General features: G+C 41.6%; 1 protein-coding gene across 1 annotated transcript in view; it reads left to right on the plus strand.

Moving 5' to 3' along the window:
* The first annotated feature begins 394 nt into the window (after positions 1-394).
* Positions 395-13,227, plus strand: part of ELAVL4 (ELAV like RNA binding protein 4) — a 147,531-nt gene continuing 134,698 nt past the window's right edge. Inside the window, exon 1 of the mRNA XM_040470183.1 lies at positions 395-487. Within this exon, the coding sequence (XP_040326117.1) occupies positions 470-487 (18 nt within the window). The 5' untranslated portion in view covers positions 395-469. The remainder of the gene's footprint in view (positions 488-13,227) is intronic.

Consider the following 13,227-nt stretch of genomic DNA (forward strand, 5'->3'; position numbering starts at 1 on the left):
GGGCAAGTTTGTAAACTCTCAAGGCTCAGCACAGCGTTTTGCCAATAACATTGGTCCAAATGGTGTTGGTAGACATGAACGGCAAAGCAGCTACCACGCTTAAAATTTAAGAACAGGCAGCAGTATTGGAGAAAAGGGAGTTTTACTCATTCACCTTTTGCAGCATAGATTCCAGGCCAAGCGCCAGGACCATAAAGGGAGCCTGCCTCACAGGGGCCAGTCCTCCCTCTCTCGCGCGGGGCGCCCCCTGGAGGCGACGGTGGGGGTGGCGGCAGCGACGGCGGCGGGGGTGGCGAAGCGGCCGCGCAGCGCTGGGCGGGCGAGCGAGCGAGCGAGCTAGCGAGCGCGCTAGCGAGCGCTGTGCGACTCCGCGGACGTACCCCCGCGCGCCGCGCCCCGCGCCCCGCGCCCCGCTCGCCGTGTCGCGCCCAGCAGCTGCCGCCTCCTGCCGGACCGCACCGCCAGGAAGATGCGCCTCAAGAATCAGGTAGCCGCGCCTCTGATCGGCCCCGCGCCCCCGACGCCCCGCCCACCCGCTGTCACGGGAGCCGGCGGCCACGCGGCCACGTGGCCGGGACTCGGCTGCCCCCGGCGCCCAGTCCCGCCGCTCCGATTCCCACGGAGGGAGTGGGAGCCCTTGCAGTTGGGAATCGCGCCGCGCGCCTTTGGTCGGAGGACTCCTGGAGACCCCTCCCTCGCCCATCTGGCAGCTCTGTTCCCGCTGGGCTCGGGTCACTCCCCCGCTGGCCTCCCGAGACTCCCCTGGCCTCTGGGGAGACAACCGAAAGTTGGGTGGGCGCGCGCCTTCTCTCCCGCAACTGCGGGCAGTGCCCGCGCGGAGAAGCCGCCGCCCTGCGCCACTCCCCTCTGCGCCTTTCGAGAGCTGTCCTCGGAGTGGTTTTGCTGAACTAGCTGGTGGCGCCAAAAAGTCCGGGCGGCTTCGAGCGAGCAAGGCCCCAGGGTGCTGGGCGAGCGGGCATGGATCCTCCGGGGGCCTGTCTCTCTGTGTGACTCCCGTTAATTGTTGAGAAGCTGCACTCTCCAATGGTTTCCCCCATTACTGGCAGCTGTGGACCTGGGCTTGGGATATTTCTGGATGAGATTGAGAGGGCGCTTCTGTTTCACTAAGCACTGCTCTCGTTTAGCGGAGGAAAAAGAAGGCTCAGGTGTTGGCTAGGGGCTATCAGTGTTTTCTGATTGTTTTCTCTTTGGGCTGGGGGTTGTCAAACGTTGGGGATTCAGTAAACACACGTCCTGAAGTCTTTAATTTACGGGAGACGAATTCGTTTCTAAAAGGAAGAGAACCTCCCCTCCCCCAACATATCTTGGATTTAGGTAGACTACAGGGAAACCAAGGGTAAGGGCTTCTAGGAAACACCTCCAGGTTTGGGGAAAAGTGAGTCTTATTGATTCCCAAGGTGTTAGCTGGTATCGTTCAACGGTGGTAATTCTCATAAAATCTTCCTCTTGGGGATTCAAATACTGCCTCCATAACGCAGTTTGGCAGGAGCCTTGTAGGATCCTGAAAGCCTATCTGTGCCCCTTACCTAACTGCTTTATTTTATTTTATTTTTTAAAATGTTTATTTATTTTTTGAGAGAGAGAGAAGCCCAAGCAGGCTTAGCTCTGTCAGTGCAGAGACTGGGGGGGGGGGGGGTGCTCAGTCCCCTGAACCTCAAGATCATGACTTCAGCCAAAATCAAGAGTCTCATCAAGATGCTCATTGGACTGAGCCACCCAGGCACCCCTAGCTGCTTTATTTTAGTAGTACCCCTTAAAGAGGCTGCCTCCCTTTCTGTCTTGCATTTGTGTGCCTAGTTTTTTTATATTTTATAACACTTGCAAATTGACACTGAATAAGTTTTAACCTCAGTCATTTCAGAATAAGTTTGATGTTTTAAAGTTTTGAATGGAACTTCATTCATGAGGGAAGTAGTCTGTGTGAAGTGTTTTGTAAATGTGAGTGGGTAGAATTTTAAACTGAATAAAATTAGTGTAATGAAGAATCAAAAGGTTCAATCCAGATGTTTGCCTCCACGAATCCGTAAAAAAATGACAGTGCAGTGCTGCACGCTGCCTTTCCTTGTGGTCCTTGGGTAAAGTGGGCTGTGGCACTGTGGTTGACTAAGAACAAGTGGATGGTTGGATTCCTTCCATTCATTTTCTAAAGCACTAACCATTCTTTGGGACTGATGGAGTTGTGACCCACCCACCTATATAGAGGATTTCCCCCCTCTCCCAACTACTTTAGAAATATGTGAGGGATTTACAAGCAGGTTTTCAGTTAAAGAATTTGCAAGTAATCCTCTTTAGTTATCATTAGTATTAGACCCTGAAGCCTTTGCTTGCTTGTTAAGATGAGGTACTTGGATGTGGTGAGGCTGTGATGTAGAGCTGGTGGCCTCACTAATTCCACTATGTAGTGTGTGTTTTGAATTAACAGAGAACACCTTAGCATTTGTGTAGAGGCAATATAGTTTAACATAAGGGATTCTAATTCAGATGTTCTTGGTTCAGGTCTCATCTCACCTAACTCAGTAGTTATCTGACCTTGCATAATTAATTTATTGGTCCTACCATCCCTCCCTTTTTATTCCCAGTAGATCAACAGGGATAATACCAACCTTCAACAGGGAATTAAATAGAATACTATATAAGTACTGTGCCTGGCATTAGGCACTCAGCAAATACTCCTATTGTTCACTATCATTAAGCAATAGCTATTACCATCACTATTACTATATCTACTTAAAAATACCTACCTACCTATGGTTGGATAGAGAGTTTGACTGCAAAGGGCAGGAGGGAACTGTCTGGGGTGATTAAAATATCCTATATCTTGATTGGGGTGTTGATTAGAAGGGTGTATCCAGGGGCGCCTGGGTGGCGCAGTCGGTTGGGCGTCCGACTTCAGCCAGGTCAAGATCTTGCGGTCCGTGAGTTCGAGCCCCGCGTCAGGCTCTGGGCTGATGGCTCAGAGCCTGGAGCCTGTTTCCGATTCTCTGTCTCCCTCTCTCTCTGACCCTCCCCCGTTCATGCTCTGTCTCTCCCGGTCCCAAAAATAAATAAACGTTGAAAAAAAAATTAAAAAAAAAAAAGAAGGGTGTATCCATTTGTCAAAACTCATCAAAACTGAACCCTTAAGATCTGTGTGCATTTGGTTGTATGTGCATTACATCTCAGTAAAGTTAATTAAGAAAATTAATCTCCCAATATGTTAAGTATATATCTTTATGGAGGTGGTAGCTGACATACCAACCTAATTCTGCTTAATCTAGTGATTCATTTCCAGAGGCCTCTCTGCATATGAGCATATGTTCTTCATAAGTTTATGTTGGGTCATAGAAGGCATTCTCATTTTTCAAGTTGTTGCAGGACTGATGGTCTATGGAGAAGAATGATTGTGTGGCTTGTGCTGAGATGCTACTTAATTTGAAACTTACATATAGAGTTAGTTTTTACTAAATAGCTTTTTAAAATCAGATTAAAATGTTTTATTTGATCCAGTAGTGCTTGTTTGCATAATATATCCATCAAGTAGGCACAGTTCCTGAAAGGCCAGAGTCATTCTATCCCTTTTCTTGCTTTCAGTAAATTCTTTGTATCGTTCATACTTAAGTGAGATACCTAACATGTTTTTAGCACAGCACCAGGCATGTAGTAAATGCTAATATATGCTAGATGTTATTATTAAAACTGATAGATTCATATTCATCTTTTTTGGAGGTCAGAAATCAACATTATGTATATTTTAATGTCAATTCACTATAAAGATGTGAAAAACAGGTGTTTTCCTGAAGCCTCTCTCCTTGGCTAGAAGATGGTTGTCTTTTTATCTTAACATGGTCTTTTCTCTGTGTGTGTATGTGCCCTAATCACATCTTCTTATAAAAACACTACTCATATTTGAATTAGGGCTCACTCGTATGACTTCATTTTACCTTAACTACTACCTCTTTAAAGGCTTTATCTCCAAATAATCATATTCTGAGGTGGTAGGTGTTTAGGACTTTAACATATTAATTCTGGGAGGTTATAGGTCAGCCCACAACACATGGTATCTAGTAAAAAGCTGTGTTGGTTCTTTCAAAATAACTCAACAATAGAATATGAAACAAGTCAGATTTTGATTCTTGTTTTAGAACAGTTCAATTTTGATCTAAATGGTGTAGTTCCCTACTGCAGTGAGAAACCCAAACATATCCATCACATACACACACACCTTTTACATGTAAGGCCAATTACAACTGAGGCAGAGTTAGGGTCATTGTCTAAGCTGAGTATTCCATGCATGGGTCCACTAAAAATCATGTCCTTCATTGATTGGGAAAGATAGCTATACAGCAGCGTCCTAATCTTTCTGCCTTTTTAGTACTTTGGATAACGGAGGTAGAAGGTTTGACTCTCTGGAAAGAAACCACTTACTCCTCTGATACCTTTATACTTAGTGCTGTCTTTTGAGCTCTTGTTTGACTTTCCAGGTATCTCTCCAACAAAATAATTATACTAATACCTTTATACATATTTTGTACATATTCAAACCATGAATTTATGGACCCAAATTTACTGCACAAACAACCTTTGTTCCTTACATCAAAGCCTAGAGATAGTTTACTCAGAGGTACCTAAATTGCCCACTTCATGGTTTATTCCCCTTACCAGTTTGAGGTTCATTTTGGCTCTTCACGTTCACGCATCAGGATATGATATTTTATCTAAAGGAAAAAAAAACTAAACTTATGTTGTGCAAAAATGGCTCTCAAATGCATTCTGTGTGTTACTATCAGTTTGTGCTAATTTGCACAGCCTCTGAGCAAACTGGCAAAGTGGCTAGTGTTGATGTTGCAGCTGCTGCAGTGTTCCCAGTTGCTTTAAGAATTTTTACATTTTATTTGTATAATGATAGAGTTTACAGTTATCCACAGCGTGTTAATTACAAACACTTATTATCTTTTATAGTACCAGCTTTATTCTTGATCTTAAATTTCTTTTAACAGAAATGTTGCAGCTTTTATATTTAATTATAATGGGGATTAATCATCACTTGTATCAGTTTTTACCTACAAGCAAAAACTTGGAACAAATCATAGTTGAGGTGAGGCTATTGGACTTAGAATGCAATGCCAACAAAACTTTCTTTTTTTGACTTTAAAAATTTCCATTAAGAAAAAAATTGCTAATATCACTGAGCCTCATTTCACATGACTGATCGGATAATTGACTGACTCATCCATTCGGTGAATGTTTGTTGAGTGTCCAGTATGGGCAAGGCTCAGTTGTAGGTGCTTGGGATAATGCAGTGAACAAAATTCAAATATCCCTGTCAATAAGGGTGCAAGGGGAGATAGACATTAAAAGTAGCCATAATAAGCAAGTACATTATATAGCATGTTAGAAGGTTATAAGTGCTCTGGGCTTGGAGGAAGTACAGTAGGATAAAGGAGATGAGGAGCTTGGGTGGGGGATTGCAATCTTGAATAGAGCAGGCCTCATTGAGAAGGTGATATCTGAACAAACTTGATGGCAGTAAAGAAGTTAGCCATATGTCTCCCTGGAGAATAAGCAGAGGGAACAGCCAGAGGAGAGGCCCTAAGGCAGGAGTGTACCTAGAAGGCTTCAAGGAACAGCAAGAAAGTCACTCTAGGCTAGAGAGGAGTGAACAAGAAGGAAAAAAAGATTATAAATTGGATTATAATGTTTGTATGCTGAATAAATTTTGTCATGGTTCATCATACACTGCTAAGTAGATAGATGTTTAACCTATATACTACGCACATTGTAGGGGCTCTGCAAATGCTTCCTGAATGTTTCTTTAACAAATGTATTGGTGCTTTTAAGAACTGGTTCTGAACCACAATAAAATATGGAATCACTTCTAGAATTGTTGCTGATTCTGGCGCCAGCAAAAGTTAGAATTGGAGCTGGGAAAGGAGAACGGCAGGAAACTAACATGGAGATGCTGATGTGCAGATGACTGAGTCTTGCCTTACTGTTGTCACACTGACCTCACTAGGGAATCAATTTTTCACTTCGACTTAAACATTTGGTACTGAAAAATTCCTTTTCAATTTGGTTTGTGTCCTCATGACTTAAATTTTTAAGCAGAAAGTAAAAATTCCAGTGTAGGGGATACTTTTTTTTTTTTTCAACGTTTATTTATTTTTGGGACAGAGAGAGACAGAGCATGAACGGGGGAGGGGCAGAGAGAGAGGGAGACACAGAATCGGAAACAGGCTCCAGGCTCTGAGCCATCAGCCCAGAGCCCGATGCGGGGCTCGAACCCACGGGCCGCGAGATCGTGACCTGGCTGAAGTCGGACGCTCAACCGACTGCGCCACCCAGGCGCCCCGTAGGGGATTCTTTTGATTGGAAAGCTTGAGATGTGTCAACCTCAGGATTCCCACACCATAGCATTTTCTTGTTTACTTCTTATTGGATGGATCCCATAATTATCATATTTGTTTATTTTATTTACAGTTTATGAAGCATTTTTTTTTACATATTTGTCCCTCACAACAAATCTATGTGAAGGTGGAGAGCCATTATTACATTTTTGGACTGAGTGTCTTCCATTTGCTCTCTAGATCTACTCTCTACCCTTTTCCCCATCCTTTCTGTGGCTTTGGAGGCTGCCTTTCATAGATTGCATCAGTGAGGTCCATTGTCCTTTTGCTTTGGGAAGGATTCAGCCAGTGGTGTGCTAGCAGGATATCTGAGGGCAGAAAGAAATTGAGTTCCAGTGCTAGGCTATTGGTTAATAGTGGTGTGTGAAGGCCACAACCCCTACCATCCTACAACTGTAGCTTTCTCTCTGGATTTTCTAAGGTCTAAGGGATGGCAAAGGGTCTCCACCTCTGCCAACCTGGGGTGCTTCATCTCCCTTGATGAATTATCTTCATTAAACCCTGCCTAATTTTACGCTTTGAGTGTGCCCTCCATTTCCTGTCTGGGACCCTGACTGAGGCACAGCTTTAAAGATGACAACCTAGAGAAGTTGGGTGACTTGTCAATGAGAGAAATCTGGCAAATGATGGAATAGGGACTTGAATCCTATTTTTGTGACTCAGAGGCACAATTAATTTTAAATATACCACAGAGGAATATATTCCAGCTGGTGGATACTATTGAAAAGCCTTTCTACTTTGGTCTCCAGTTAAAAGTATATTATATGGGATATTATTTATTGGTATTTCCTTAAATGTGGAAAGGCTTTTGTAAAGAATAGGGCTCTTTAGAAAGAAATATTATTCACTTTCTTGCCCCCAGACAAAATCCTTAACATATCATATCTTCATAAGAAAAGCATGGAGACAACATCAGGAAGCAATTAGACTGTTTGCTTTTGGTTTTTCAGGGTGATGAAAAATAAGGACAATGTGAATAATCTGTGATTTTCCTTTTTCATCTCTCTACTGGTCTACCATGAAGTCCTCTTTACACATTGTCTTACCTTCCTGTCTCCTCCCCTCCAACTGTTCCCCAGCACCAAACATTGTCTCTAAGTTGTAGATCTCAACTTAGAGATCATTTCCCTGTCCCCCACTCTCCACAGGATAAAGCCCAAGCTGTTGGTTTGTCATTCTCCATCTATCCTTACCTTTATATTTAACCTCATGCCCCTTGATTTTCTCCAGTTCAAATCCTCCACTTGCTACAATATTAAATCATTTGCAGTTGACCAAACATGCTTCATATTTGCTTTTGCTTATTTGCATTTGTTGTTCTCTCTGCCTACAAAATCAACTCCCCTTGCCCTGAGCCCCAGTATCTGTCAGGAGAACCACTTACCCATCAGAGTTCTGTTGGAAATCATCACATGAAACGTTGTGGCCCCTGCAGGCAGAATTGCCACACTTGAGGAAAGAAGCCAAACTCCTTGAGGACAGAAATGGATTAAAAAAATTTTTTTTAATGTTTATTTTTCAAAGAGAGAGAGAGAGAAAGCACAAACTGGGGAGGGGCAGAGAGAGAGGGAGACACAGAGCTCGACACGGGCTTGAACCCACAAACTGTGAGATCATGACCTGAACTGAAGTCAGACGCTTAACTGACTGAGCCACCCAGGCACCCCAAGGACAGAAATGGATTTTATTCATCACTCCATCTCCTGAGTTCTGGGGCCCTCTACTTAGTGAACCCTTTACTGAGTTCTGGGACCCTCTACTTAGTGGACAATCAACAAATATTTATTGAGCAAATGACTTAGTATAAGGCCCTTCAACCAAAACCTTTATAAGAAAAGTTTTGAAATTGTTTTTACTGATTTGAATTAAAATGTTGGGGCGCCTGGGTGGCTCAGTCGGTTGAGCGGCCGACTTCAGCTCAGGTCATGATCTCGCAGTCCGTGGGTTCAAGCCCCGCATCAGGCTCCGTGCTGACAGCTCGGAGCCTGGGCCTGTTTCGGATTCTGCGTCTCCTTCTCTCTGACCCTCTCCCATTCATGCTTTGTCTCTGTCTCAAAAATGAATAAACGTTAAAAAAAAAAATGTCAGAAAGATGGGGTGAGGGTGGTAGCAAGGAAAAGATAAAAAGCAAAAATTCCGGGTTGTCATCAACTAGAGTTTCTAATTAGGGAGTCCATGCCATGGAGTCATGTTTTTGCTGCTAGAAGCCTGAGTAGGACTCTGTACAACTCTGGCCTCTTACTCAATGTATAGACACCTGTGGTTGACCTGTATTAGCTTGCTCTGCTGCTATTATAGAAGGGATTTTTCTTTTATTTTTTCCCCCTGAAGATGAGTTGGCCATCTTTTCCCTACATCTCTGATATTAAAGATCTTTTAGTTCTCACAGCATGAATTTCTCAACAAAGGGTCATCTGGGAAGCAGCAGTTTTGAGGATCTTACTCAGGTCATTGGAGCTAGTGTTCCTGAAAGTGCCTGGTGCATAACTGTAATAATAGAAGTCAGATCCCAAGTTTGTATTACAAGTGAGTGTTTTGTACTACAAACTCTCCCTGTCCACTCATACTATCACTTGTTGAGGGGAAAATGATACTAACTGTGATACTATACTGTAATTTGAAGTCAAATTACTATGTTGTTTGGAGACATAGGGCAGAAGAAAAAATTTTAGTATACATGGGACACTCTTACTGTGTGTTGAAATAGTATTTCTCTCTCCTCTGAAGATGTGATCTATTCTTCTCAGGTGTATATTATGCAAGGTTATAATATTTTTATACTAAAATAATTTCAAAATACAAGTGGTATCAAACATTTTTACCAAATTAAAGTAAGTTTGAATTATTTTTTCTGATTTTTGAAATGGGAGAATCACACTGTACAAGGGAGAAGTGATTGAAGTAAACAAAAATTCAGTGATCTGTCCTCTAATTACAAAATGTTGTCATATGGCATCACAATGGACCTGCTTTTCTGCTTTTCTAGAAAAGTTCTAGATCAGTTTTTTGCTTATCTGCTTTTCTAGATAAGTTCTGTTCATGGGACATTCTCTGATTCATAAGACAGAAGAGACGTAATAAAGTTGCCAAACCAAATTGGGATAACCTGTACTGTAAAGACTGTCATAATAGTCTTTTTTTTTTCCTATGGAAAATTGGACATATGTGGGATGGAGTGATATTCAGCATGAATGAGGACAGGATAGGACCTATAAGAAGAAAAAGCAAACCACAAAAAATTAAGGTGAGAAATGTTTGTGAGTAGCAGTGTTATTACCTTATGTTTGTAGAGGATTCTGTCACTTTTCTCTTACATTTTCTGCATAAAAAGAGTAGTATAATGGCTCCGGGGTGGCTCAGTTAGTTGAGCATCTGACTCTTGATTTCAGCTCAGGTTATATGATCTCTTGGTTCATGAGATGGAGCCCCTCATTGGGTTCTACACTGACAGAGTGGAGCCTGCGTGGGATTCCCTCTCTCCTTCTCCCTCTGCCCCTCCCCTGTGTGTGCATGTGCACACACACACACACACACACACACACACACACACACTCACTCTCTCTCTCTCTCTCTCTCTCTCAAATAAACTTTAAAAAAGAGTGGTATAAAAGGAGCATTAAAACTGAAGAACAAAAGTAAAAATGGAACTCTGAACCAATGGTAAGACTTCTGAGATAATTTCTTTATTATAAGTGTTCTTGTTCTTGTGTTCATTATCCTAGTTTATGGCATCATCATTTACCCAGTGAACCGGAGCAGAAAAATGCTAAGGAGTTACTGTAGATGCATCCTTCTACTTTACTATCTACATTTAGTTACAGTCTCTGAGGCCAGATAGTCAATTTGATTTTTTTAATTAGTTGAGTGCTTAGTATGTACCTTATTCAGAGAGAATGATATAGATAAAAATTATTGCACTTGTGGAACTTACATTTTCTTAGGCATCATATATTTCTGATTTAAAGATAAGATTTCTGAAATGGAAACCCATTTTTACAATCAATGTTTGAAAAGAAAACAACTAAACTAAAACTTAGTGAGTTGTGGTGTGGTTATCATGACCTGTACATGGACGAACTTAGTGAAGCTCACGGTAGGTATCTGTTCAATCATCACCTCAGTTGCATTATTTGCATTTGGGAGTCCCATATGCAATTGAATTATAACTTAAATTTGTATCCCTGATTGTCATGTAAGTTAAAAAATAGCCAAAAAGCACATAAAAAATGTTTAACATTATTAGTCATTAGTGAAATACAGATCAAAACCATGATGAGATACCACTTCACATCCACTAGCATGGCCATAATAAAAATAAAAATTAATAATAATAATAATGTGTTGGTTAAGATGTGGACAAATTAGAACCCTCATATATTGCCAGTGGGATTATAAAGTGATGCAGCAACTGTGGAAAAGTTTGTCGGTTCATCAAAATGTTAAATATAGAATTACCATATGACCTCCACAGTTCCACTCCTACATGGGTACCCATAAGAATTGAAAACAGTTATTCAGGTACATGTACACACATGTTTATAGCGCACTCTTCATGATAGCCATCAGGTAGAAACAGTCAAATGTCCATCAACGGATGACTGGATAAACATTATGGTATATACATATAATGAAATATTCTTCAGCTATGAGAAGGAATGAAGTTCTGGTACAGGCTACCACATGGATGAACCTCCAAAATACACTGAAAGAAGTGAAAGAAGCCAGATAAAAAAGGTGACACATGATTGTGCTTATATGAAATATCCAGAATAGAAAAGTCCAAAGAATTTGAAGGGAGATTGGTGGTTGCCAGGGACTAGTTATGGGAGTGGGAATGGAGAGAAACTGCTAAATGAGCAAGGGGGTTTTACTTTGGAGTGATTGAAATGTTTTAGAACTAAATAGAACTAGAGAGAACAACATTGTGAATGTACTAAACGCCACTGATTGTTCACTTTAAAATGGTTAATTTCATAATATGTAAACTTCACCTTGATAAATTATTTTTAAAAATATTATACTATGATGCAAAATTCAAATAAAGGTTATTTTGTGCCCTCAAGTTTGTCTATCATATACTATCAGTGCAGTTAAAAACAGAATAAATGATCAAATCTCTTTATATAGATCTTAGAATTCAGAGTTCAGAGAGATTGGTATGACTTTTTCATGTGTCATCAAGGATGGTTATACAGGTACCTGACATCTAAAGTCAAAAGCTTGACTTCCAGTAGAAGCTTTATTATACATAATCAGGTATAACTGGGGTATCCATGTTCCTTCTGCCCTCAGCAGCTCAGAGTACATCAGTATGCCCCACTCAGGACTCATGAGTGGTATTGCCCTTTGCAGCTAAGTCTTGAGTAAGCACTGATGGCAGAGTTGCAATTTGCCTGGGCCAGGTGGATCCAGAGCAATGACCAAGGACTTTGTGAAGCAGTGTCCTGCTATTACCATGTTGAGGAGAACCTCGGCAGGCAGTAGCTGAGGATATGCTAGACTGGGTCCTCTTCTAACTGTGACACTACTACCAGCATGACCCCATTTGTAGCAGCAGTATTCCCATTGTCATCTGCCAAGTCTCAGACAGCCTCAGAACCCAGTGGCACTGTGAGCTCATGTTTCCATGCCCTCACAGGCCCAGAACTCTGGTCATGCCACACCTACTCTGTCTTTTGGAGTCTGGCTGGACAAAGCTGTCTGCTTACTTCTTAAGGGACAGATACCCTGAGTGCCTTGTAATACTCAAGCATGATTTATATTCCTCATTCAAGGTAATCTTTCTTTTTTTCTCTTGTTGGAGAAAAATTTAAATAAACACATGTTTCAAATCCAGCAGAGCACCTCCATACATTAAAAAGTATCAAAACTTTGAATAACCAAATACAGAAGAAACCCCAATATTCCTTGATGCCTTCTGAGATTGTAATATCACTCCTAACATATCAAAGAGGCCAAGTTCACCAGCATGGATTGTGAAAAACAGAGTGCCTGTGATGCCCTGCTTAGCTGTCAATGACCACAAATGATTGACAAGATCTTTGCATAATAGCTTCTGTTTATTCATAAAATTATATACAAATTAAGTTTTCAAAGTTTGAATCTTAGCCAGGCTTTAATAGTTGCTATCTTCTTTGATATTGTTTTTAATCCTAGTATCATTAAGTAGATTATGTACTCTCCAGGTAAACTACAGAGACCATGGGCCCTCTTTCTCCCTTTTATTTTACTCAGGCCAATTTACACATTTATGTTTCCTGCCTAGCCCCTATGGTGTTCTGAGTGTATAATTCCCAAAAAATACTGAAATACTTTAATAGTACATACTAAGTTTCTGGGCACTGTTTTAAGTGTTTTATCTGTACTGACTAATGGAAGATCACAACCCTATTAGGTACTGTGGCCACCATGGAGGTCTGCTATTCAGACCTCCCTTCAAGAGACAACTCACTTTATCTGCAAGGAGCACAGATAACAGCCTCCAATTGCAGTGCCTTAAGGGCATGCTTTTCCTGGACAGTCCCAGCCAATGACTGAGAATGGTGGAGATACCAGAGCCTGACCATTTCTGCCCAATGTGTGACTCCTCTTATTGAAAATCTTTGTCCCAGAGCTCCCCTTTGGGTTGGCCAAGCCTTTGTCTGATCTTTACTGTGGTGTGATGCTCTCTCTCTCCAATTCTACTTCCTCTCCCTGTATTCTCACAATAAATTGATAAATCTCTTGCATCCCTGACCCTATCTCAGTGTCTCCTTCTGGGAGGACACAACTGATACAGGTAGGTACTATTATTGTCCTTAGTTTACAGATAAGGAAGACAAGG

This window comes from Herpailurus yagouaroundi, unplaced genomic scaffold, assembly GCF_014898765.1.
Source record: "Herpailurus yagouaroundi ecotype Mexico unplaced genomic scaffold, PumYag 77, whole genome shotgun sequence".
Classification (NCBI taxonomy): domain Eukaryota; kingdom Metazoa; phylum Chordata; class Mammalia; order Carnivora; family Felidae; genus Herpailurus; species Herpailurus yagouaroundi.